The 24,350-nt window shown below is 41.6% G+C and overlaps 1 protein-coding gene and 1 pseudogene across 28 annotated transcripts in view; one reads left to right on the top strand and one right to left on the bottom strand.

Annotated features, from left to right (window-relative positions):
* SRCIN1 (SRC kinase signaling inhibitor 1) overlaps positions 1-24,350 on the top strand; it is a 900,548-nt gene that overhangs the window by 756,884 nt on the left and 119,314 nt on the right. For 19 of the 28 annotated variants that reach the window (XM_063959672.1, XM_063959669.1, XM_063959667.1 and 16 more), the window contains 3 exons: positions 1,408-1,539; positions 7,359-7,439; positions 13,422-14,639. In XM_063959672.1, the coding sequence (XP_063815742.1) occupies positions 1,408-1,539; positions 7,359-7,439; positions 13,422-14,555 (1,347 nt within the window). In that variant the 3' untranslated portion in view covers positions 14,556-14,639. Of the gene's footprint in view, positions 1-1,407; positions 1,540-6,930; positions 7,014-7,358; positions 7,440-13,421; positions 14,640-19,230; positions 19,408-24,350 lie in introns of those variants that run through there. The other 9 variants (XM_063959681.1, XM_063959683.1, XM_063959682.1 and 6 more) reach the window with 5 other exon arrangements.
* On the bottom strand, positions 9,146-9,264 carry LOC134898277 (5S ribosomal RNA; annotated as a pseudogene).

Below are 24,350 nucleotides of genomic sequence, written 5' to 3'. Positions count from 1 at the left end.
GATGTATGTATGAAAAAAATGAATGAGATGAAGAGTTATGAACTTGAAAATGGCCCCACTTGTACACGTCTGTATGTCAAGTGGTAAAATTTAATAACCAATGATAAATACACCGGGGAAATCTTATGATTTTTAAAGATCTGACATGTGATATGTATTAAAGTTCCAATTTGTAACATGAAGAAACAGATTGGTCTCTAAACCAAGTTTGTTACATCCTTATAGAGTAAACCACTAAAAATGTGGCCTGTTCTTGACTATTTATGAAATGATTTGTGATTTATTACACAGCTGTAACATTTAGTTTACTAATGGTATGGTCTGGATTCGGGAGAATAAAGATATCTGCTTCCATATATTATTCTTTTTGAATAGGTTGAAGCTTTCAAAAGTTTTCATTTGTGATCATTGCATAATACTTCTTTCTCTTTATGGTGGACACTTGCAGTATATGAGCCCCCTCTTTAATGTTCTCTAACACAGTATTGCGGTGTTTTTATCAGTGTTACTTTAAACTCCTCCAAGACTTGGAATGTTATTTTATTTGCATATCTGTGTCTTCTAGGAGTAATATATATTAACTTAGATAAAATATTACATAAGTTTATTCTAAAACCTTTTCCTTCATTCTTTAAGTAATTTTGTCCTTGCACTGCCCAGTTTTTTTTATTACAGATTGTACATTTATACTAAATTGAAAGGATTGTTGCTTATGTTATGCTGTGGCAGCTGTACAGAGGGAATGAAGTGTAATACATTCAGTGGATGGACAGGCCACCTCAGACCACGAATGTTGGGCGTGCACAGACACGACTTTTCTTGCATAAAAGTACATCTGACAGAATGAACACACAAGCAAATATCGCAGAGCATACATTTGTGTGAAGCATGGAAATTATAATGATAGGTGGTTTATCTGCAGTTTTTTTACATGTCCAAGAAACAGTTGCATTTGAGTAAGAGCTAATCCCAGGGGATCTAGTTAAACTATGAAATAATAGAATCCAAGGAGTAGTACAGAGTAAAAGGCCCTACACACTGGCCGAGGTGCCCGACGGGGGGTGGTCACCGGGAGTGTGAAGATTTTTCACTCCCTGACATCACCCGGCCCTATAGCCCTGCATGCTAATATGGACGATATTGTCCATATTGGCTTGCAGGTATAAACGAGTCGGCACCAACGATGACCGACAGCGGGACTGTGCATTGTTCATCGTTGGTGCCTACACACTGAAAGATATGAACAATTTCTCGTTCATTGTTCAGATCGGCCACACACATCGGCCAGTGTGTAGGGTCCTTTACTCTGTTAGATGTGTAAAAGAATCAGAGCTCAGAGTTTTTTTTGTTTTTTTGTTTTTTTTGTATGGTTACATTTTCCCATCCTGCTGTATTTTGACTTCCCAGGTGTTTCAGAGAAGTTCTGGCTCCCACTTTATTCCTCAGTTCCATTGTGATCACAGCAATGCATCCCAAGTGGTGCCACGTCCAGCACAACTGTGGTCCAATGAGGCCACCATAGAACAAGGAAGATGGAAGGTAACAGCTTGTGTTCTGGGCAGCTTGGCCCAGTCTGCTGTGCACTTTTCACCGTCTACTCCTTCACTCTACCTTCTCCTTTTAACTCTCTGTGAATCAACTAATGCCTCACTTCCTCTCTCCCACACTCCACTGACAGTGCCAAAATCAGCCTACTAATGCCTTGGAGCACGGTGCAAACCATACTGCCTGTCACTCATCTACACATCTGCAGAGCAGGCACGAAGACTCACGTGTTAACTGCATGATTTGCCCCCATACTGATAATTCTTCATAGCAGCTGGCATAACTGATACCATTTAGCATGAACAATTTATTACAAAGATTAACCGGGGCCTGGTGTACTATATGTGTCTCGCGTTTTTTAATAAAGAAAAGTGCTATATCAATAGGTGGATAACATGTTTCTAACATACCTGCTTTTCAATGTGATGGGGAAATGATGGTCTTTAAGTTGATTGTAATGCCAGAGCCCACCACAATGATCAAATAGCCTTCTGTTGTAGAGGCAGGTCCCACAGCAAAGGTCTGGTAATAATCTACTGTACCATTGTAAAGTGAGGCCACACCACCTACTTATTATATTTTAATATTTTCAAAGGAAATTTAAATGTTAAAGTTTTGTGGCTTTTTTTTTCCATTTTGAAATTGTGGCATGGAGCATAGCTGGTATTATCAGGTGGATCCTTAACAGTTTCAGACGTAAAGATTCCTCTCACCCCCCTTCCCCCCATAACATCATATTTATTACTGAGGCAGTATTGCAGTTACTGATTGATGTTTTTTTTGCTGCCAACATAATGTCATATGTAAAACATCCTTCCAAAAATGAGCTACCTGCAATCTGCTGCTCTAGTACCTCTGTTTTGTGAGACATAATACTGCCCAATAAAATGAGTAATTATTAATAATCCCTCCATTTCAGCAGGCTGCTATCTCTTACTCTGTTACCTTAGGAAAGTACACAACGTTGCCTTATTGTATTGTTTCTTTTGTAGGTAAATATTCATACATCCATACTCATAGTATAAGTATATTGTTATAAAAAAGAATTTTAAACAAAAGTGAGACTTTTCCTCTATGGGTCTCTGTCATGGTGTCATGAAACTGCAGTGACTGGCGGTGCTTTCCTGGTTACATAGAGCTATTGTGTCCACAACTTGGGAAATCTTTGATGACATGGGCCACATTAAGCACTAAATGCTATCGGTGACAAAGAAAGTCTTGTTTGCAAGGATTATTCATGGAAACTTATAGTCATACATACTTCTATTATAACCCCAGAGGAGAGTCAGAGAGAAGAGCTAGCAGTCTTAGGGTTACCCAGCCGTGCCTTTTTTGATCACTAGTTGCAGCCATTGCACTTATGTGGGTGAGTTGGAGAAAAGGCAACATGTAGCCATATCATCCAGTGGAACTGGACATCCAGTCACATGTACTTAGAGGTCTGCTACCAAGAATATAATTGCTGGGCAGTTACACATTTCTGTACCGCTGTCTGGTGCTCCTAGCAAATAGCAAAGTAACTCTGACATTCACTAGTTGCTGCGCACTCTGACTTTGTTCTTGTGTTATAAATTATCTTTCTCCATTGAGTGAATTATACTTCAGTCCCATAACGGGTCAAGGTAGCCTTTATGTATGGCCACTAAACTGAATAAAATGTTTTTGTGCCACCCAGTGAGACCAACCATATTCGTGCACTAAAATTCTCATGTGAGCATTGAATGTTCTCAAAAAGCTTTCCTTAGAAAGCTGTTTTTTCTGTTATTATTTTCAAATACAACTTGTGTGACTTCAGTAAGTAACCATACCCCAGAAACTAGATTGATGCATATAATCTGCATGTTGCCACTAGTAATAGGCATTGTGACTGCAGATCCTCCTTAAAGGGCTCTTATAAAACAATGCAAGCACACTCCACTCCACAGGGTCCTCTTCTGCTGATGAATGTTTTTGACAGCCATGTTCAGAGCTTTGACACTCTGGAAAGACCACTCGAAGGACATACTATACTATATCAAAGAGCAGATAGACAATGGCACATTAATTACACGTTTAACATCATTGGAAGAAAAGAACCATTCAGCAATGTCACGTACAATAAGCCAGACACTGGTTTGGTGTCCAGAGATGTAGATGTGTGTCTTCATGAAATGTGGTATCTATCTATTTATCTAGAGAATGATTGTTGCTCCTTTATGAAGGTCCACATATTGTCATAGTCACATCTGTCTTTCTGTAGCCATGCTGCATTGAACATGACCCTTCCCATGGTCCATACTAGTAATATCGTGCATGCTGCTCTAATATACCAGGCATGTTGGCAAATGAACCATTAACTTACATGACTACTGATGTTAGATTTGCGAAAAGACATCCGTTTTTTTTAAGTCACTGGTTTTTAGATGATAAAGGTGTATAAAAACATTCAAATCCTTTATAGCATTGTATTTAACTTTTTATACACTTTTAAATCATAATTTGTCTCCATTATGCAATATACCTCCTGCCTTCTTATTGTACATTATAGCTAGCAAATGAGTCCCCCTGCAGGCTTCCTTACCTATCTGTCTCATAAGTCCACTGCTCGAATACATCTGATCATATTGTGGGAATTATAAAGCGCACCTAGGCTACCAACAACCAACAGCAGGAGACACAGAACACTGTCGGGTGAGCATACATGCTTCATTTATACATATAATATTCTGTACGCACATATTCTATAGTCCTTAAGGGTGGCCAGCATTTGTGGCTGGTGTTCTGACCATGTGGATTTCCTGTTCTTGTTGTATTATCTGTATCTTGGTGAATTTTTTATTTGTGTTTTGAAACATCTTTAAAAGAAGTAAATACTGTAGTGTATACTTCTATATTATACAGTGTGGAGGGCCTACGTAAATTCTTGAGCTGGGATTGGATAATTTAATTCTGGGGTTTCTGCAGTTGGTATTAAGCTAACAATCCAATCATTCTTTCCTACAAGTCGCACATCTTGTCTCCAAGGTCATCATTGCTTGTTGAATTCGATCCATTATGTAAAGAACGTTTTATAAACAAGCTGTTGAGTACATTCTGATGTCACCCTTCAGTTGTACATCGTTGCAGGTCTGTTACACTGTGTTAGTAAAACATATCCACAGATGAGATGAGAAGATCCTGTGTCCCATTTGAGCACGCTAGGGGTGATTTTATCTAAGCCTGTACAGAAGAGAAAGTGAGATTTTTGTGCTTGACGTTAGGGCCCACTCCAATACAGTAGTTCAGATTTGAATTTAGTTATGTTGTATCAGCAGCTGGATTCACTACTATTTCACAAATGGAGTCAATTGACAATTGAAGATAAAGTATAGCAAAAGGAGTTATAATTGTAATATTCAAAGGGTTTCAATTTACATTTTACTAAATCTTTTCCTAATACTGATGCTTGGGTGGACTTTCCCATTCATTGTATTTAGCATGATACTTCTACTTACATATTGCTGGGACCTCTGCTGTTCACCTTCACCCCTGCATGGCTCTGCCAACACAGCATCTCCGTATAGTATGCACAGCAGTTGTATCACTGTTCCCCTGCTACAGAGAACCATGCAGCACCGACTGTGATCTCATCTGTCCATGTCCATATGACAATGTAGTGCCACCACCCAGATAAATACATCAAATGATGAAGGTCCCATGGGAGGGACCCTCACCAAAGCATTATTATTTTTTTAGCAACATTAAATCTTTATTAAGAATATGTAGAGTAAACAAGGATACAGAAAAAGAATGGGGTAATAAGACAAAACAAACATAAAGAGAAGGGGGGACAGGTCATCCATGAACATCATTAAATGTTTCACATGGATCAAATTTAATCTCCAGCCAGAGTTTCATTCAGGTCAAAAGGAGGGCTCAAAAAGGTGAGGGGAACGGGAGTTGTACCCTTACTCTCTGTGATATATAAGTGCCACGGACGCCACTTCATAATAGGTGAAGAAGGGGCAGAGGAGTATGTGGCCTCCCTGGTCTCCATTTCAAAATGAAATTGGGTTTTGGAAATTACTTTCTCAAAGGGGGGGAGGAGATTTCCAGTGTTGAGCAATGGTAGCTCTTGCGGATATTATAATGTGACCCAGAACATAGCAGGAGAGTTTAGGGACAGAACTAAGCTAGCAATTGAAAAGAGCTAAAGAGGGATCCTGAGTTAAAGTAAGTCTTACAACTTCCCAAATGAGCTCAAATACTTTATTCCAAAAGGCACGTAGAGCTGGACAATCCCAAAAAACATTGTAAATAGTGCCTTCGGAGTGACACAACCGCCAACAAAATTTGGAAGTAGTGGGCCATATCTTGTGTAGCTTAGAGGGGGTAAAATATAATCTATTTAGTAGTGTAATGTGCATTTCAGCATGGTTAGTGCATTTGGACAGTGAGAAGGAAGAGAGGTGAATAGTTTCCCACTGCTTTAGGGTAAATGTACGGTGAAGGTCACACTCCCATATAAGTTGAGAAGAATTTTTAGTCGTCAAATTCGGAGGCAAAAGTAAGCCATACCAAAAAGAAAAACGATCTGGGGTGGTTTTGGAAAACTTTAGAGTTAAGGGTCATTTTGTCAACCCAATGTTTAAGTTGGAAATAATGGAACCATGCTGATGGATCCAAGATTAATTTAGTAATTAAATCTGCTAAAGGTAGAATGGAAGTTGGGGAAAAAACATTGGCAAGGGATTTAATACCAAAGCGTCTCCAATATGAGATATGTAGATGGGGCAGTACCATGTCTAATGCCCGTACAGAGATATTCCTAGTAGGGAGAGTAATATCAAAATTGGTCAAGTGTCTGAGATCCCATATTTTCAGGGTGTCAAGAATAGAAGAGGGGGATAACAAAGCATTATTATTTGAAAGAAAAGGGAATTAAGATAAATTCATATTTGAAGTGCAAATTCCCTTTTAAGATTTCACCTCCAGGTTATACCAGCTGTATCCGATGATACTGTGTTGACATTGTACTATCATTTAATGGTGTCAAAGTCCAATAGTCTTCAATATTTAAGAAGCTATGTTAAATAGAGACTTGCAAACACAAGTGTATTAAATAAGTTTGTTATTAAAATGTGATTGATTTGCAAAAGCATTATTTAATTGTTCCTACTACATTACTGATACTTCCATCTATAGCCATACTCACTGCTACAACTATACTCTTCTCTACAGTAATACTGTGCCGCCTTACAGCCATATTCCCCTCTACAGCCAGCTGCTAATCTATAGTTCTTTCTGCAGTCTTATGGTCTTTTACAGCCAGATTCTCTGCTACATCTCTACTTTCCTTACAGCCATTTAAAGCCATCCGCTAATCTATAGCCAACCACTTCACTACAGCCATACTTTCCTTTACAGCATGGGCTCCCTAACTGTGTCCAACAAAGATCCTACTGTCTGCATGATCAAATGAATAAAAGTGTCCCAGGAATCCAGATTAGGTCAATATGTATCCTGACTGACATTGTTTTTCTCTCTTGGAGCCTATGTTTTTGGTTGTATCTTTCTACTTCTCCTTATCTACTCCTTTTGGAATCCAAAAGTCTTTTCGATTAATCTCGAACAGCACAATAATCTACAACAATATTTTCATCTCTACTGGCACTTGATGTGTATGGAATAACCTTCTACATTCTTCTGACTACCTATCTCGCACTGTGAGGCTGCACCTATCTTGCTGTCCTTTATTCTTCGCTGGAACTGTCACAAATAAGCAAAAAATAATTTTATGCTCATTATAAGATTTATGGACATGAGTGCTGAAAGATGTAATCCTGTCCTGCTAGGCTGCAAAACCTATTCAGGGAGATCAACCCTTGGAGGATTTTGCTGTAGACTCTGAATTGTCTCTGACTCCTCGGATCCAGGTAAGGTTTGCAAATAGAAGCCACATTGGATGTTCTTATATGTCATGGGAACCATACAATCATACATAAAATGTCAGTTGTGAACTTTTCTTAATGCAAGGTATAAATCTTCTTAAAAAAAACAAACAACTGGCCTAAATGCAAATACATCACTTGTACTGGTAAAACATACTACCTCATTTACGGCACACACTTGGAATGCATCACAGAAAGCTTTTGCTTTGCACCCTTTTTTGGAACTGCTCACAATGTTTTCCTGTACGGATGCATGTAGCAATATGATATCTTTAGGAGGCTCTTGTGCTAGGGCACTCCTTTTTAAATGTTTTTAATAAAACTGTTTAAAACTTATTTTTTTATTGGCATAAAAATATAGTAACAACCATCACAGAAAGCTTTTTGCACCCTTTATTGGAACTACTCACAAAATGTTTTCCTTTACGGATGCATGTAGGAGGACTTTAACCGCCAGGTCCTCCTCTAAAGATGAGGCAGGAGGGGGTTGATTCCGCACAGTGCTCGTCTGAGGGCAATAACATACATGTATTGTAACTGATATTCTTGTGACCAACATATATTGAATACAGCCTAGTTCCAGGGCAGTAGATTTGGTTGCTGGTGATCCCAAGAGTCAGAAAAACTGTTGTTAAAGTACAAAGAGGAAAAGAAGACTCTTGTGCTGGGGCACTCTTATTGAAATGTTTTGAATAAAACTGTTTTAAACTTCATTTTTTTATTGGTAAAAAAAATAGAGTAATAACCATCACATAGGACCGGTGTAGGAATATATGCTTTTTTTATTTTGTATTTTTGTCTAACAATGTGTATCCCTTTTTCAAAAATATAGAATGTGTCACAGCCTATCTTTTAGTGGTTGCAATAGTTTGTGGATATCAGAATATACTTCAAATTACTGTGGTAATTGGCTGTTTTATTAGTCACAAAGTGATGACAGTAGAAATACTTAGATACATCTGTGTGATTATAGTCACAGTATGATGTGATCACACAGAAAAATATAATTTTTTCTGTGGGCATACAATCTATTTAGAGGGACTGACTACCCCTCATTTACTACAGCTGCTATGAGAAACCACGAATCAACAGCACCTGATTATATATCTTGTATATATCTTTCTTTGTATAATGTGATCACAGTCTGGCAAAATATACCTAAAGGTCAAAGTGGACCCGTTCTGCATTTGTGTCGTAAGGTTATAGTAACCACCTTGGAATTGTAATAATCAATACTGATCAGTAATAATGGTCTCGCAAACAATAAGCATCATCATGGTAAATGTAATAGAAACAACATTGTGTCATCCTACTTCTTAAATATCTAGCAGGGTAGTTTAAGGTAGAAAAGTTTTCAGAGAACCTGGGTATTCCGTTAGTTTCTATTTACCAGCCATTTACCTGTGGTAATGAACAGCTGGTTGAGCGTACCAGGCTATGGAATAGGTTTCTGGGTGAAGAAAAAAAGGTTGAATTTGCTTTCACTCAGATATTCCTCAGTGTCCACTGTTGGTACAAACCAGCCCACGGGAGACTGGGGAACCCCTCGTGATGAGATTTCAAGAGGAAAAGGCAAGAAGGTAGTGAAGCAAAAAAAATGGATCCTATAATATGGCCTGAAGTGGCTCAAAGTGCTTTTGTAATTTTGCCTGACACCTGGCACAGAGTATGGCCATGCAATGGGGCACTTTATTTTACAGTACCCTGTATTCCCTGGTGGTCTCCCCTCCAAGTACTGACAGGGCCCAACATTGTATTGCTTCCAAGATCGGATGGGGTTGGACACATCCAATGTGGTATAACTGTAGGTTATGAAAATCCCCTTAGCAGGTGTATGTAGGAAAATACAGGTGAGCTCACATTTGTAGACAAACTAGTATACAATGGCTGTGTATCAGAATTTATGCTGAGAAATTTGCAGTGAGTGTTACCCAGGTATAATCCTGTTTTCCAAACAGCAAGGTATAAAGCAGTAATAATGCTGCAGGTGCGGAATACCCTGAAAGAGAAGTATGCTGCAGTCTACCCAGGTGTAATCCTGTTTTCCAAACGGGGGGTATTCAGTATGCCGGCTGTTGGGATCCTGGCGCTCAGTATACCGGCGCCAGAATCCCGACACCCGGCATACCGACAACTATTCTCCCTCTTGGTGGTCCACGACCCCCCTGGAGGGAGAATAAATAGCGTGACGCGCGTAGCGTGGCAAGCACAGCGAGCCCGTAAGGGGCTCATTTGCGCTCACCCAACTGTCGGCATACCATACCTACACCCTTCCAAACTGCAGCATAATGACTGCTTTATACCCTGCTATCGCAGAATGCCCTGAAAGAAAAGTATGCTACAGCCTCACTGTGATAACAGGTAGTTGATACACAGCTTCTAGCTGTTACAAATAAACATTCAAATATAGTCTCACACACACACACACACACACACACACACACAAAAAGTATGAAATTTGGAAAACGTGGGTTTCGCCAGCTTGTGGGCTTGATCACCAAATCAACTCCTTGTAAAACCATGTATTTTTTTCAAATTTCTTCTTATTTTTTTTTTTAATCTATTATTACTGATCAGTATTGATTATTACAATTCATGGTTACTACAAAACATTGCAACCACTTAAAGATTGGCTGTGACACATTCTATATTTTTGAAAAAGAGGCACATTGTTAGACAAAAAGACAAAAAATACAAAATAAAAAAAAGAATATTTTCCTACACTGGTCCTATGTGATGGTTATTACTATATTTTTATACCAACAAAAAGTGAAGTTTAAAGCAGTTTTATTCAAAACATTTCAATAAGAGTGCCCCAGCACAAGGGTCTTCTTTTCCTCTTTGTACTTTGACAACAGTTTTTCTGACTCTTGGGAGCACCAGCAACCAAATCTACTGCCCTGGAACTAGGCTGTATTCAATATATGTTGGTCACAAGAATATCAGTTTTAATACATGTATGTTATTGCCCTCAGACGAGCACTGTGCGGAATCAACCCCCTCATCTTCAGAGGAGGACCTGGCGGTAAAAGTCCTCCTACATGCATCCGTAAAGGAAAACATTTTGTGAGTAGCTCCAATAAAGGGTGCAAAAAGCTTTCTGTGATGGTTTTTACAATATTTTTATGCCAATAAAAAATTAAGTTTTAAACAGTTTTATTAAAAACATTTAAAAAGGAGTGCCCTAGCACAAGAGCCTCCTCTAAAGATATCATATTCCTCAAGCAGAAATCAAAGTGTGTAGTAGTATTTTAATATATATTTTAATATATATGTGAAAAACAATAAAATCACACAAAGCAGTAATGTAATACAACATATAGGGGGGGGGTGGTCTTCTGTATGCCGGCGGTCGGGCTCCCGGCGCTCAGTATACCGGCGCCGGGAGCCCGACAGCCGGCATACCGACACTTATTTTCCCTCGTGGGGGTCCACGACCCCCATAGAGGGAGAATAAAATTGTAAGGGGCTCATTTGCGCTCGCCACACTGTCGGTAAGCCGGCGGTCGGCCTCCCGGCGCCGGTATGCTGGTCGCCGGGAGCCCGACCGCCGGCCAGCCGTAGTGAACCCTATTAGGGGCAAAAAATATTGGGCATGAAAAACGTTAGTTTTTCTTGCAATTTTTCCCAATGTGTCACCGATTTTATGACAAGATATCCGATTAGGTCGCCGTAAAAAAAATACTTTTTCACCTGAAAACACACAGGTTCAGTGATGCCCGAAAAGCCGGCCCTTACTGGGGATTTTATTTTGCCGGCCTGAGGTAGGTGAAACAATATCCCCGAAAAGCCACTGCTTGCGCCTGCTTTTTCAGGGACAATAGGATAGCCCCCAGCAATACAATTACCCATGTTAAATGATTGCGGGGTAATTGGCTACCCCCATAGAGTATTGAACAAATTCACCACTAGCTGGTGATGGATAATGGAGTTTAAAGAAGCTTAATTCCTTGTGGGTACTGGACACTCCTTGCCGTGAAAACTTTGGCTGGAATTCAAGTTTTATATCCTAATGTATCAGTAGTCTTCAAGATTAAAAAGATATTTATAGTTGAAAGGCATTGGTGGTATTACTGGTGAGGACTACTGGAACGTTCGGAGATAAAGCTTGAATTTTATGGTAGGGTAAATAAATACATAAACTTGGGTTAACATCCTATAGCAAATTTAAATTAAAAAAGATCTTTACTAGATTGTCCTATAGCAGAACCTAAAACTCATTAACTTGGACTGACCTGTCCAGGGGCGGATTGGGAACAAAAAGCGGCCCTGGAAAAAATTTTGTTCTAGTCACCCCACATGGGCAGGTGTACGGTCTAGCCATGGGCCATGGCAGCAGCACCCTCCCCTCAAGACTTTCCAGATAGTGGGCATGTCTAGCATCAAGGGGGAAGTTGAAAGGAAATAAAATTAAATATTATGAGCACATTATATGATACACCTTTAGAATTTAGAAACCTATATAATTCTTTAGAAAGATATATTTTCTTGCTTATTACACCAACCGTATCCCAATCATTATTCACTCAATCTTATATGTCAGCCAAGCAGGCAGACAGAGCATACACTAGATCATCTGCAATCACAGGCTAAGTGGCAAAGTAATATTCATATATGCAAATTATTTTGCATCTTATTCATTATGTCTATAAAAAGGACCACATGTCCTAAAAGAAAACATGCCCACCGGGAATCTTCCCTGTAAGCCCTATGGCCAATCCGCCTCTGGACCTGTCCTATAGATATAGTAGACCCACAAACATAGTTAAAATGGACTTGCTGCTCATTTACCAGATACACATTGACTTGGGCTGACTTGTTGTGTAGTAGAACACCATATGTTACCTTACCACACCATTCCCACCCATTACACAAACAACTACAACTGCTAAAACTATAGGAAAGCGAGAAGTCTCGGTACTACCTAAACAGTTACAAATTATTTTAGCTTTATAGTCTCCACATACACTAATACAGTAAGAATAAAGCAATTTCAAAGTGGGTCCGGTATAAAATCGCAATGGTCAGGAGACCGACGCCTGAATCCCGACAGCGAGTCCCCTCGCTGGTCCGCTGCGCTCTCCACCTTTCGGGTCCAGTGGCTTCGCTCGCCACACTATTATATTCCCGACCGCAGCCTGGTATTCCCACTCCGGTGGTGGGTTGACGCCACCACCCGAGTGGGAATACCAGGCTGCGGTCGGGATTCCGACCACCAGCATTTCCCCTGCTGTCGGGATTCAGGTATCGGTATTTCAACTGCCGAGATCCCATCGTTCAGGAAATCAATTGCTTCCCTTCAAAGCAACCGTTTCTATAAAGCTGTGAATACAGTTATCTTTAATACGAGGTTAGCCTTTGAAATATGTTCACGGAAAAATAAAGTGTTTTTCCCTGTCCACATATAAAAAACAAATAGCCATTGACAGCTATATTTATTATTTTCATATTCTTTATTCCAAACATTGAATGTAAATGTTCTAGTATTCTTGTTCCAGTTGTAAATTACTACATTCCTAATTGCTACAGATGAGTCTTTATGCAACTAGCCTCAATATGCTACTAGGATGCACCAGCAGCTTATGCTGATTAATTTGATATGTGACACTTGCAACTGAGCCTGTACACAGTATTTAGCACAGTGGAAGTTGGTGTGGAAAAAATCTGCGGCTGCTGAAATGTAGCATTTCGTATACAGATTCAGACAGATGTACAAGTGTCACGTATCAAATTGATCATTACAGTCTCCAGGTGCATTCCTAGCTTCATCACATTGTGACTAAGGCTCATTTTTGGCTAAAAAGATGCCTGGCGCTAGCAGAGTCACATGGGACCTGGTACGCTGAGAGAGGCTGTTTGGCCTGACTGCAGCAATAAAATAAGAGGATACATCTGTTTATGATTTCTATGAATTAATTGACTACTTGAATTATTTCATCATAATCCAACGTTCTTTACCTTTCCTAGGAAACATTGGATCCTTCTGCAAGCAATAGGACATTTTCCCTTCCTCAGATTATCTTGACAGAGTGGACATCCAATCCTCCCTCTCCCACAGATGAAGATGATGAGCATACATGTGAAGTTAGTTCTGAATTAAGAAATTCTGTCAACTCTGACGCCTTGGTGATGGAATGGATATACCCAACAGTGTCTGACAACCAAGGAAACCCAGGCCATTCTGAGCAGTCCAGTGCAGGATTCATAGAAGCTAAGCACAACTCACACCACCAGGCTGCAAATATTGAAGATATGTCAAAAACAGAGAATGGCAATGCAGGCTGTGTGACAGAAAATAACAACATTTCCTCATTGCTTACAGACAAGAATGGAAGTGTTTATGTAATGCAAGCAAGACAAATTATAGGAAGGAACAGTGAAGGAAATGTGTTTGATAAACCAGAAATGTGTCCTCATGAGTACAAACAGTTGGTGAGATCTGATGTGCTTGGAGAAGCTGAGGATGGACAGTTTGAAGAGTATGTTGAGCGGAAACCATTGTCTCTTAGCTATGATGGTCACATAGCAATGGACAGAATGGAGTGCTCAAGGCCATCACAGACGAGCATCCCAGTGCCAAAACCAAGGCATCTACAAACCAAGGAATCAAAGCTCCAGAGTATAGATGTTTCCGGACAAACAAACATAGAGTTGTTATATGCTGCTCAGTCAGGTAGCACTTCCAAACTAAGAGTCATTGATGTTCAGAAGGTAATCAGTTCTGCTGCTAACACACGAAGCAGTTCGCCAGATGTACAGGAAAGTGTAACTGAAGATAGCATTCATATGGCTTGGAAGAGCATGGACATTTGCAGGAACACTTATAAGCGGTTAGATAGTTTAGAGGAAAGCATTCGAGAACTTGAGCTCACCATAAGTGAAATTGGTGTCCAGTCAACTGACTTGCAACATGATAACCACCTTCATACTGGTGACATTGGGATGGACTTAAAGCAAGGAGAACCGGATCTACCTTTGTTACATAATCTGAACAGGACTAGTTCTACTGTAAAATGTCTTTCAGTCATGGGCAGGACCTTCCCACCCAGAACTAAGCCACCTTTGCTACCAAAACCTCAGATCCCTAAGGTGTCACTTTAGTTTGTCAATCTTTCATGTCTTTGGACAATTTGAAATGGCCCTAAAATTGTAAGCTGTATTAAATATGTAGATTTTGTTTTCTAACTTCGCATATACGCTTTAGGGTGTGAGTGAATTTTTATGTAGTATAGCTAGAACCTAAAGTTTAATCCAATTGACATATGCCTATTTGCTTCAAAATGGGCAATCTAATAAAACTTCATAACATTACAGTCAAACATTAAATCTATCATACGTAAAAATTCAAGTTTTTGGAATTCAATTTGCTAATTAGTAAACATTTAGCGTGGTGGAATGTCATCCTTACAGCTGATGTTTCATCATTGCTAACTGTAGAACTACAATTCATGGGCCAATAGTATGTGGACACCTGAATGGAATTGGGTCTTTTTCCAACTTAGCATACTAAAACAACTATCCTCCTGCGCTATATTAAAAATACGATATGGCTGTAAGTCCAAAAATTCCAACTCTATATTTTTCATATATAATATACAATTTATTAAAAAGTTTTCTTAATTAAACTTGACCGGTCTTTAAGAAAATAAAGTACAATCACATACAATAAATTTATTAACACTATGGAGGTGGATCCAAACTAAATCTGTCCACAGAGATGTATAATGATATTAAAAATCAGTCTGTGGAGTAGAATTCACTTATATATTCCATATAATTAATAGTGGTTTAGTTTATCACCAGAAACTTTATTGATTCCAACACAGTTACTTTATATCATAGTTCCTTGATGACTTGCCACTTAGCAATGGAATGTTGCAGTATAACAAACTGCTCCACGTTGGAGCCTTACGTGTGGCTTCCACCAGCAGTGTCAGCAAGGGAGAGTCCTGGTAACATACGAGGCGGTCTCTGGCTGTGGGATCCGGCACTTAGCTAGCGCCTGCTGATTAGATAACTTCCGACCTCAGGGCACTGTGAGTCCTGTCCTCCGTGTGCTGCGTGCACGCACCAATATGCGGTCTCATAGCATAATAATTTTTATAGCGCCGGGTGTATTTTTTCTTTTGGCTTTTTCTGATATAACATCATCCACACTTCAGAGAATGCTTTCCACTAGAATTTGGAACATGGCTGCAGGGATTCATATACAGTACATTCAGCCACAAAGCCATTAGTGAGGTTTTCTAATTCTAAAAGTGTTCAGTAGGACTGAGGTTAGTAATGTGTTCAAGACAAACCACATTTGATGGACCTTGTTTTGTGCATGGGGTATTGTCTTACCATTTTCCACTCATTGGATCGAAGTGGCTCTCGCCAGACCATGAAAACAGCCCCAGACCATTATTCCTCCACTTCACAGTTGGCTGTATGCATTCAGACAGGAAGTGTGTCCTAGCATCTGCCGGACCTGGATTCATCTATCAGAATGCCAGATGGTGACGCATTTATTGTTACTCCAGAGAACGCGGTTCCACTACTCCAGAGTCCAATGGTGTTGTGCTTTACACCACACCAGTATTGTGCATACTGTACTGAGGCTCAGCCATGGAACTGCTCACCCATGGAGACTCAATCCATGAAGCTTCCAACAAACTGTTCTTGTGCTGACGTTGCTTCTAGAGGCATTTTGGAACTTGTTAGGGAGTATTCCATCTGAGGGAAATGGTATTGTTACACGCTACTCTTCAGCACTGTGAACCCATTCTGTGAGCTTGTTTGTGCTACTGTGACACAGCTGAGCTGCTGCTGTTCTTAGATGTGTCACCTCTACAATAACACTTACAATGAAATAATCTGACTTGCTAGAAAAGTCGCATCCTATGGTGCCATGTTGAAAGTCACAGAACGCTTCAGTAAGATTCATTTTACTGCTTATGTTTGACTAAAGAGACTTTATGGCTCTATGCATAATTTCTTGCAGCTGGTAGCAAAGGGTGTGGCTGAAATAGGCAAATACACTAATTAGAGGGGGTGTTCTCATACTTATGGCCATGTAGTCTTTTGTATGAGACACCTAAACTATCTCTCAGCTATAGCGACACCCGTTGGCCATAGGAACTACTGAACATTGTAATGGATATAGACTATCTCATAATAACATAAATTATGTTAAGAATTGTACCCCCTTTTTTTATTAATTGGAAAGCTTGATGTAGATTGTTACATAGCACATAAATTGTATTTATTGTAGTTAGAATAGTTCCCCTATACCATTTTTATTTAAAAAAAAAAAAAAAACATTTGTGAAGTAATGTTTGAATATTTTGTAAAAAAGAAAACACTTGGATAAATTAGTGTTAACGAGTATTCAGCAATTGTTTGACATACACTTTGCATACTATTATAATAGTGCAGTGCTTTTTGCGTGTATATTGTGTTTTCTTCATATGTGATACTTAGACTTGGGATTATCGTGCAAAACAATACATAGGTTATGTTCTTGAGTGCAAAATATTTATTTATATTTGTGTTTTGGGATTTTTAAGTGAGGTAGTAAAATGTACCTTAAGTGTTCTTATTATCTAAGTGTATTGGAAGTGATGTATAAAGTGAAATTCCAGCTTTGGACTGGTCATGTTCCTTGATTTGCTCAAGCTCACCTATATTTCTGTATAAGCAGAAGGGGAAGTTTAGGCGCTCCTAGGGAGATACAGATTTGGTGCTCCAATGTGCTTAATTTTGCAAAAAGGGGACGCTATTTTGTTTTGCAAGGCTATTGCATGAGATATTGGGGAGGAGACGGCGTCATGCGCATGACCTCTTCCAGGGTTGCACTTGGCATGTGTTCCGAAAAAAACACAACTCGTTGGGAGGCCTATTCCTATAGCTTTCTGCTGGCCCATGTAGAGAAGCAACACAGATGCTTCTACCTATACTAATGTTTAAACCTCCCTTCCACAGCTGCAAAAAAAACATTTCTCCTGCTGGATAGAGGGAAACACAATAGATACTACTTTCTGCAGAATATGATAAAATGGCCAAATTGGGTACTGAATATGCCCAACTGCCTTTAAGCCAATGCAGAGCTCTTTAGTTTTTGGACACAAATGGCAAGTTTTTCCATACAACGCATACGCAGATGCAAATTTCCGCATCCGAGAATATGTCCATGCTATTTAGAGTTCGACGGAACTTGTCTGGATGGATCTTTCTGTGAAGTTGGACTTTTCGGGGTGGGAACTGGGCACGGAACTGCTCTGATTTATGGGAGAGTCATGAGCGTAAATCAAAAGCGATTGTGAGTTGTGCGTACGGGAAGGGAAGCATATTTCTGACTGGTCTTTTGCACCTAGCATGGGGATTTCTTCCAGTTCAGTAATACCCCTTTCAGACATAGGACCTGGGAATTTCCCTGCTTCAGACCCAGGATTTTCACCTCTGAAAAATCCCGGGTTTTTGCTGGGACCCCTTTCACACTAAACCTGAGACCTGGGAAATTCCCGGGTCGACCCCTTTCAGACATAAACCTGGTCGGCCCTGGCAGCCAGGTCAGACCAAGCTACTCTGTCACATGTCTTATATACACACACACAGACGTCACACTCGTACATTTACACACACGTCTTACACATGTCACACTGAAACACACACATACATGTAATATACACACACATGCCAAATTCATATATACACAAACTCACACTCACACATTCTCACTCACTCCAACAGGCCTGTTTTTTGGCTGCGCCGGCTGCTTCAACTACTCACAGCAGCACGGACTACAGCAGCCGGCGCACGCCCCCTTTCTCCAGGCAGCCCCGCCAATCAGGTGCGACCTGGGAGCAAATTACCGGGTCGCACTTTTCAGACCTAAGCAGAGTTGTCTTCCCGGGACTTGAGTCCCGGGAAAAACCCTGGTCAATTGTGTTGGAGACCCGGATCACGTTCCCGGGTCGGTGCCTTTCAGACATCTTGAAATGTTTTGACATCTCTAACCTCTTCACGTAAATTAGTAAAAAAATAAAAAAAAAGTGTATATATATATTTTTTTTTTTAAATCAAATTCTACTTATACTAATTTACACATATCTATCAGCATAGATTATCAGTAAACCTATATACAGCAGAGGTAGCCATGGCAGTTCACTAGCAATAGACAGCATCACTGAAAAATGTGACAGAGCGATGAACATATTTTATTTGGTGCCTCAGTGATTTTGTCACCGATTCACAGTGAATTGAGGAACTATATTTTCTTGTGTGTAGAGACAATGGATCCAGTTTGAATTAAACACAATGGCAGAGTGGTTAGTACTGCTGTCTCACAGAGCTGGGTCATAGGTTTAATCCCAACCAGAGCTCTATGTGAAGTTGGTATGCTCTCCTTGAGTTTGTGTGTGTGTTTCCTCAGGTGCTACAACTTCCTCCGGCACACCAAACATTAACCCTAGCTTGTGCAATCATGTGATAGGTGATATAGATTGTAAGCTCCGCTGGGGCAGATACTTGTGTGTATGATCCTTCCATGGAAAAGCACTGTGTATATATATTTATAACTTGTTAATAATGAACATGTATAAGGTTGATGCCCATCTAGTGTAGACTTATGATGATGTCATTGCGTTTTGGTCGATAAATCAAATTTATTCTGCAAGAACACAATAATGTTACCAAATGGGTATTATTAATTTGTAGATAAATAAATGTAAAATACCGTACATGATACTAGCGGAGGCATCCTCTGTGAGCTGACATCTCCCCTTTTTACTTGTAGAGTGGGGGCGTATCAATTCCTCCCATGAAGATGGTAAACCCAGTAGGCTCACGGCTAAAGAGCGTTCAGCAGAGCAGCGGGGACAAGAGCAACAAGCACTCCAAACAAAGAATGGAGTACATGAGGATCCAGGGCCACCAGCAGGTAGTTTATCTGTAGAGAAGATGTGAACACAAGGTTAGCACACACTGGCTCCACTGTCATTTCTCATCCATATCTTACATCAGTCTGTGTGTTTTAAAACCTTGTTACCAGAGTCATTGTCATAAACGCAGTGACAAAAGCTCCCAGCTATGGAAGATGGTCTGAAAAGAACCTTACGTTCAGTTATTAGACTGTAGCTTCCTTCCACTCTCTTGCTGTTATTATTAACCCTTCACCCACTAATCTCTCCAGAATGTATATGCCATCTGAGAGAATACTCATAGGTGCAGTTGTACATGTGTTTCTGCATGCTGTTCTAGCCAAGGAAGCTGGAGTAATACAGTGCCATATTTACCAAATATCTGGACAAAACTGTTACAACAATGTGTGATTGTGCTCCTTGTAAAGGTATACTCATGTTCTGCACACAGTCAAGGCATCCATTTTGTGAGCTGAACCATTATTTCCTGCATCATATCACTTTACTAGGCATCAGTGACATCACTGAGGTTTACGGCACACACTGGCGGGGTCTTACCTGCATAAAAGATGAGTAATTTGTATCCGGTTAAATATTTGTTCAGCCCACGAATGGCTGCTGCCACTGTTTGTTGGAAAAGGTACATTAAGCCTCACATTTTCTGTGGCTCATTATTCTACCTGTGCAACTGTAATATGATAATTGGTATTTCTCTTGTGTCCTAGAGGATACTGGGGTCCACATTAGTACCATGGGGTATAGACGGGTCCACTAGGAGCCATGGGCACTTTAAAAAATTAATAGTGTGGGCTTGCTCCTCCCTCTATGCCCCTCCTACCAGACTCAGTTTAGAAAATGTTCCCGGAGGAGCCGGTCAGGCTTTGTTATACTCTTATTTTTATTGTTTGTTATTTTCAGTCAGGTCTGTTTAGGCAACAGCCTGACTGCCTCGTGTGACTTAGGGGGGAGAAGGCCCAACTTCCTATAGAGTAAATGGTCCCGTTTCTCTGCTGGCAGGACACTCAGCTCCTGAGGGAGCTATTCGCAAGCTACCACCTAACAGAGCCTGAAGAGTGGCGAGTAAAACGCCGGCGCCCCGGTAACCAGGTCGCCGGTGGGAATGGCAGCACTAGGGTAGGAGCTCTCCTTACAGGCTGCGCTCCAGGGAGGCTCAGATGGACACACGCTGCGGCGGGTCCCGCCGTGAGGGGCGCGCTGGGCCGCCCATCTTACCCACACTGGCCACACAGCTAACAGAGGTTTTTACAGCTAGTTAGCACAATCTTACAAATCCTCAGGGCCAGTATAAAGAATAAAGTATGGGAAGCCGCGCGCCATTTTAGGGGGCGGAGCTTGACACTGAGCGGATCCAGCGGCTCTCCGGCGCCATTTTCCTCTGCAGCTCTGACAAGGCAGCAATACAAGGGACGTGCAGCTCTTCTGACAGGACCCCAAATCTCTACTGTGGTACCAGGGGGTCTTAGTGAGGGGGGGGGGGGGAGCAGTGTAACTGTTATAAACACTATAATGGTGCTTGTTTATTGTGACCCAGCTTAGTTTTACTACTGCTGATAGGGGCGCTGTGTGGCTGGCTCTGAACTCTGTCTCTCTGAGACTCTGCCTACATATACTGTGTTTTCACCATTGTGTGTGTGTGTCTGTGTGTATGTGTAGAGGTGTCCCTTTACAATGTCCAGGGACTGTGTTGCTTGTACAGCTGAATGTCTCTCATACACTGGGGACTCACTACCCTGTACTCAGGATAGTGTTCACTCCCAGTCTAGTGAGGCTGAACCCCCGTGGTTGGCTTCCATTAAAGGGATGATTTCAAATGTTTCAACTAAACTGTCTAATAATGAAAAGGAAACACAATTCTTGAGGCAGTCTATGGATGACCTGATACATAGAGATTCAGCTCCAATACCTGCTCTTGCTATTTGCCCACAAAAACGTACCCTGCCCAAATCATGCAGGCTGACACGGATCCTGATACATCAGATCAGGAAGAGGGGGAAGTAGATGCGAGTGGGGGGGATACCGTCCTCTCACAGGGAATTCAGGCCCTCATTGAAGCTGTCCAAGAGGCTGAGGAGGAATCTTATTTTAATACAAAAAAGAAATCCTCTGTTAATTTCCCCGCTTCAAAGGAATTAAATGCCCTCTTTGAAGAAGTGTGGGTTAACCCTGATAAAAAGTTTCAGATCCCTAAGAGATTAATATCTTCCTTTCCCTTTCCTGCAGAGGATAGGAAGAAATGAGAAATTCCGCCGATTTGTGGATGCATCGGTATCCAAGTTATCACGTAAGATAGTCTTACCGGTCCCTGGGGCAGCCTCCTCAAAGGACGCTGCTGACCGCAAGATTGAGACCACCCTCAAGTCTTTATACACGTCGGCTGGGGTGGCCCAGAGACCCACTATTGCTTGTGCATGGATCACTAGGGCCATTGCTAAATGGTCAGGTATTCTAATAGATGATTTAGATTCCTTACCAAGGGATGATGTTGTTTTACTCCTGCAGCATATCCAGGATTCTGCTAAGTTTATGGTTGAAGCCATCAAAGAAATTGGTCTACTCAACGCACGCACCACTGCCATGGCAGTGTCAGCACGCAGGGGCCCTATGGCTAAGCCAGTGGACTGCGAACATGGATTCCAGAAAAGGCATGTAAAGTCTTCCTTTCACGGGTGAGGCTCTGTTTGGAGATGAACTGAATAAGTGGATATCCAAGACTACGGCGGGTAAGTCACCTGCTAGGAAAACCTATTCTGGTCCAACTCTGCAGTCTTTTTGGACAGCAAAGTTTTGAAGGCAAATCCAAGGGTTCTTCTACAACCTTCAAAGGGAATAGAGGTAAACCCAGAAAACCCGCTGCTGCAGGTTCTCCGGATCAGGCCTCCGGGTCTGCTTCCTCAAAGCCTTCAGCATGACGGTGGCGCACACTGCCTGGAAGACAGGCAGGTGGGAGCCCGATTCTGTTATTTCAGTCACATTTGGGCAATATCTTGCCAGGATCCCTGGGTAAAATATCTTATCACACAGGGATACAGACTGCAGTTTCAGGAACTCCCACCTCCCAGATTCTTCAAATCAGGCTTGCCAGCTTCTCCAAGAGGCAGCAATTCAAAAACTGGTACAGACTCAGGTCATTGTTCCAGTTCCGCTTCACCTACAAAACAAAGGTTATTATTCCAACCTGTTTGTAGTGCCGAAGCCGGACGGTTCGGTAAGGCCCATTTTAAACCTCAAGTCACTGAACCCGTATTTACGGGTGTTCAAGTTCAAGATGGAGTCTCTGAGAGCGGTGATCTCAGGTCTGGAGGAAGGGGAATTCCTGGTGTCTTTGGACATCAAGGATACATACCTTCATGTTCCCATCTGGCCGCCTCATCAGGCTTATCTAAGGTTTGCATTACAGGACTGTCACTACCAGTTACAGGCCCCGCCTTTTGGCCTCTCCACAGCACCAAGGGTGTTCACCAAGGTAATGGCAGAGATGATGTTTCTCCTCCGCATGCAGGGAGTAAACATAATACCGTACCTGGACGACCTGCTGATCAAGGCGCCGTCCAGAGAGAAGCTGTTGCACAGCATCGCCCTATCAACTCGATTGCTCCAGGATCACGGTTGGATTCTGAACCTGCCAAAATTTCACCTGGAACCAACACTGAGGCTTCCATTTTTGGGAATGATTCTGGATACAGAGGCACAGAGGGTATTCCTTCCAATGGAAAAGGCATTGGTGATCCAGTCAATGGTGTGGGACATCCTAAGACTGTCTCGGATATCAGTGCATCTTTGCATTCGCCTCCTAGGAAAGATGGTAGCCTCTTACGAGGCTCTACAGTTCGGAAGGTTTCATGCAAGACCCTTCCAGCTGTATCTGTTGAACAAGTGGTCCGGATCGCATCTTCACATGCACCAGAGGATACGTCTGTCGCCAATGGACAGGATCTCCCTTTTGTGGTGGCTTCAGACGTCTCACCTGACCGAAGGCCAAAGGTTCGGGATTCAAGATTCAAGGGGAGCAGTTCCAAGGAAAGTGGTCATGTCAGGAAGTCGTCCTTCCGATCAACATTCTGGAACTAACTGGTATGCGGATCTACCGGAGTTGCTCCTGGAGAACCCGTGGCCTCTTCCTCTTCGCGAGGATCTTCTACAGCAAGGGCCTTTCGTCTATCAAGACTTAACGCAGCTACGTTTGATGGCATGGAGGTTGAGCATCAGATTCTAGCCCGGAAAGGGATTCCAGATAGGGTGATTCCTACTTTGATCCAAGCCAGAAAGGGGGTAACATCTAAGCATTACCACCGTATTTGGAAGAAGTACGTCTCTTGGTGTGAGTCCAGGAAAACTCCTGCGGCAGAATTTAAGCTGGGGCGTTTTCTTCTTTTTCTGCAGGCTGGAGTGGATGTGAGCCTACGTTTGGGCTCCTTAAAAAGTCCAGATTTCGGCCTTGTCCATTTTCTTGCAGAAACAACTGGCGTCTCTTCCGGAGGTTCAGACCTTTTTGAAAGGTGTTCTACACATTCAACCGCCCTTTGTGCCTCCTACGGCACCTTGGGATCTCAATGTTGTGTTGCACTTCCTCCACTCAGATTGGTTTGAGCCCTTACAGGCAGTGGACGTTAAGCTTCTTACGTGGAAGACAGTTACACTGTTGGCCCTGGCTTCGGCCAGGTGAGTGTCGGAACTGGGGGCATTGTCTCACAAGAGCCCCTACTTGACTTTTCATGAGGATCAGCCCCTACTTGACTTTTCATGAGGATCGTGCTGAACTCAGAACTCGTCAGCAGTTTCTTCTGAAGGTGGTGTCTGCTTTTCATATCAACCAACCTATTGTGGTTCCGGTGCTTACTGACACCTCTGCTTCTTCAAAGTCCTTGGATGTTGGGAGGGATTTGAAAATGTATGTACAACGGACGGCTTGTCACAGAAAGTCTGAGTCGCTGTTTGTGCTCTATGATCCCGATAAGATTAGGTGTCCTGCTTCAAA

Source organism: Pseudophryne corroboree, chromosome 3, assembly GCF_028390025.1.
Source record: "Pseudophryne corroboree isolate aPseCor3 chromosome 3, aPseCor3.hap2, whole genome shotgun sequence".
Taxonomy (NCBI): Eukaryota; Metazoa; Chordata; class Amphibia; order Anura; family Myobatrachidae; genus Pseudophryne; species Pseudophryne corroboree.
The sequence above is the reverse complement of the archived record's forward strand: the minus strand, read 5'-3'. Positions and strand labels throughout refer to the sequence as shown.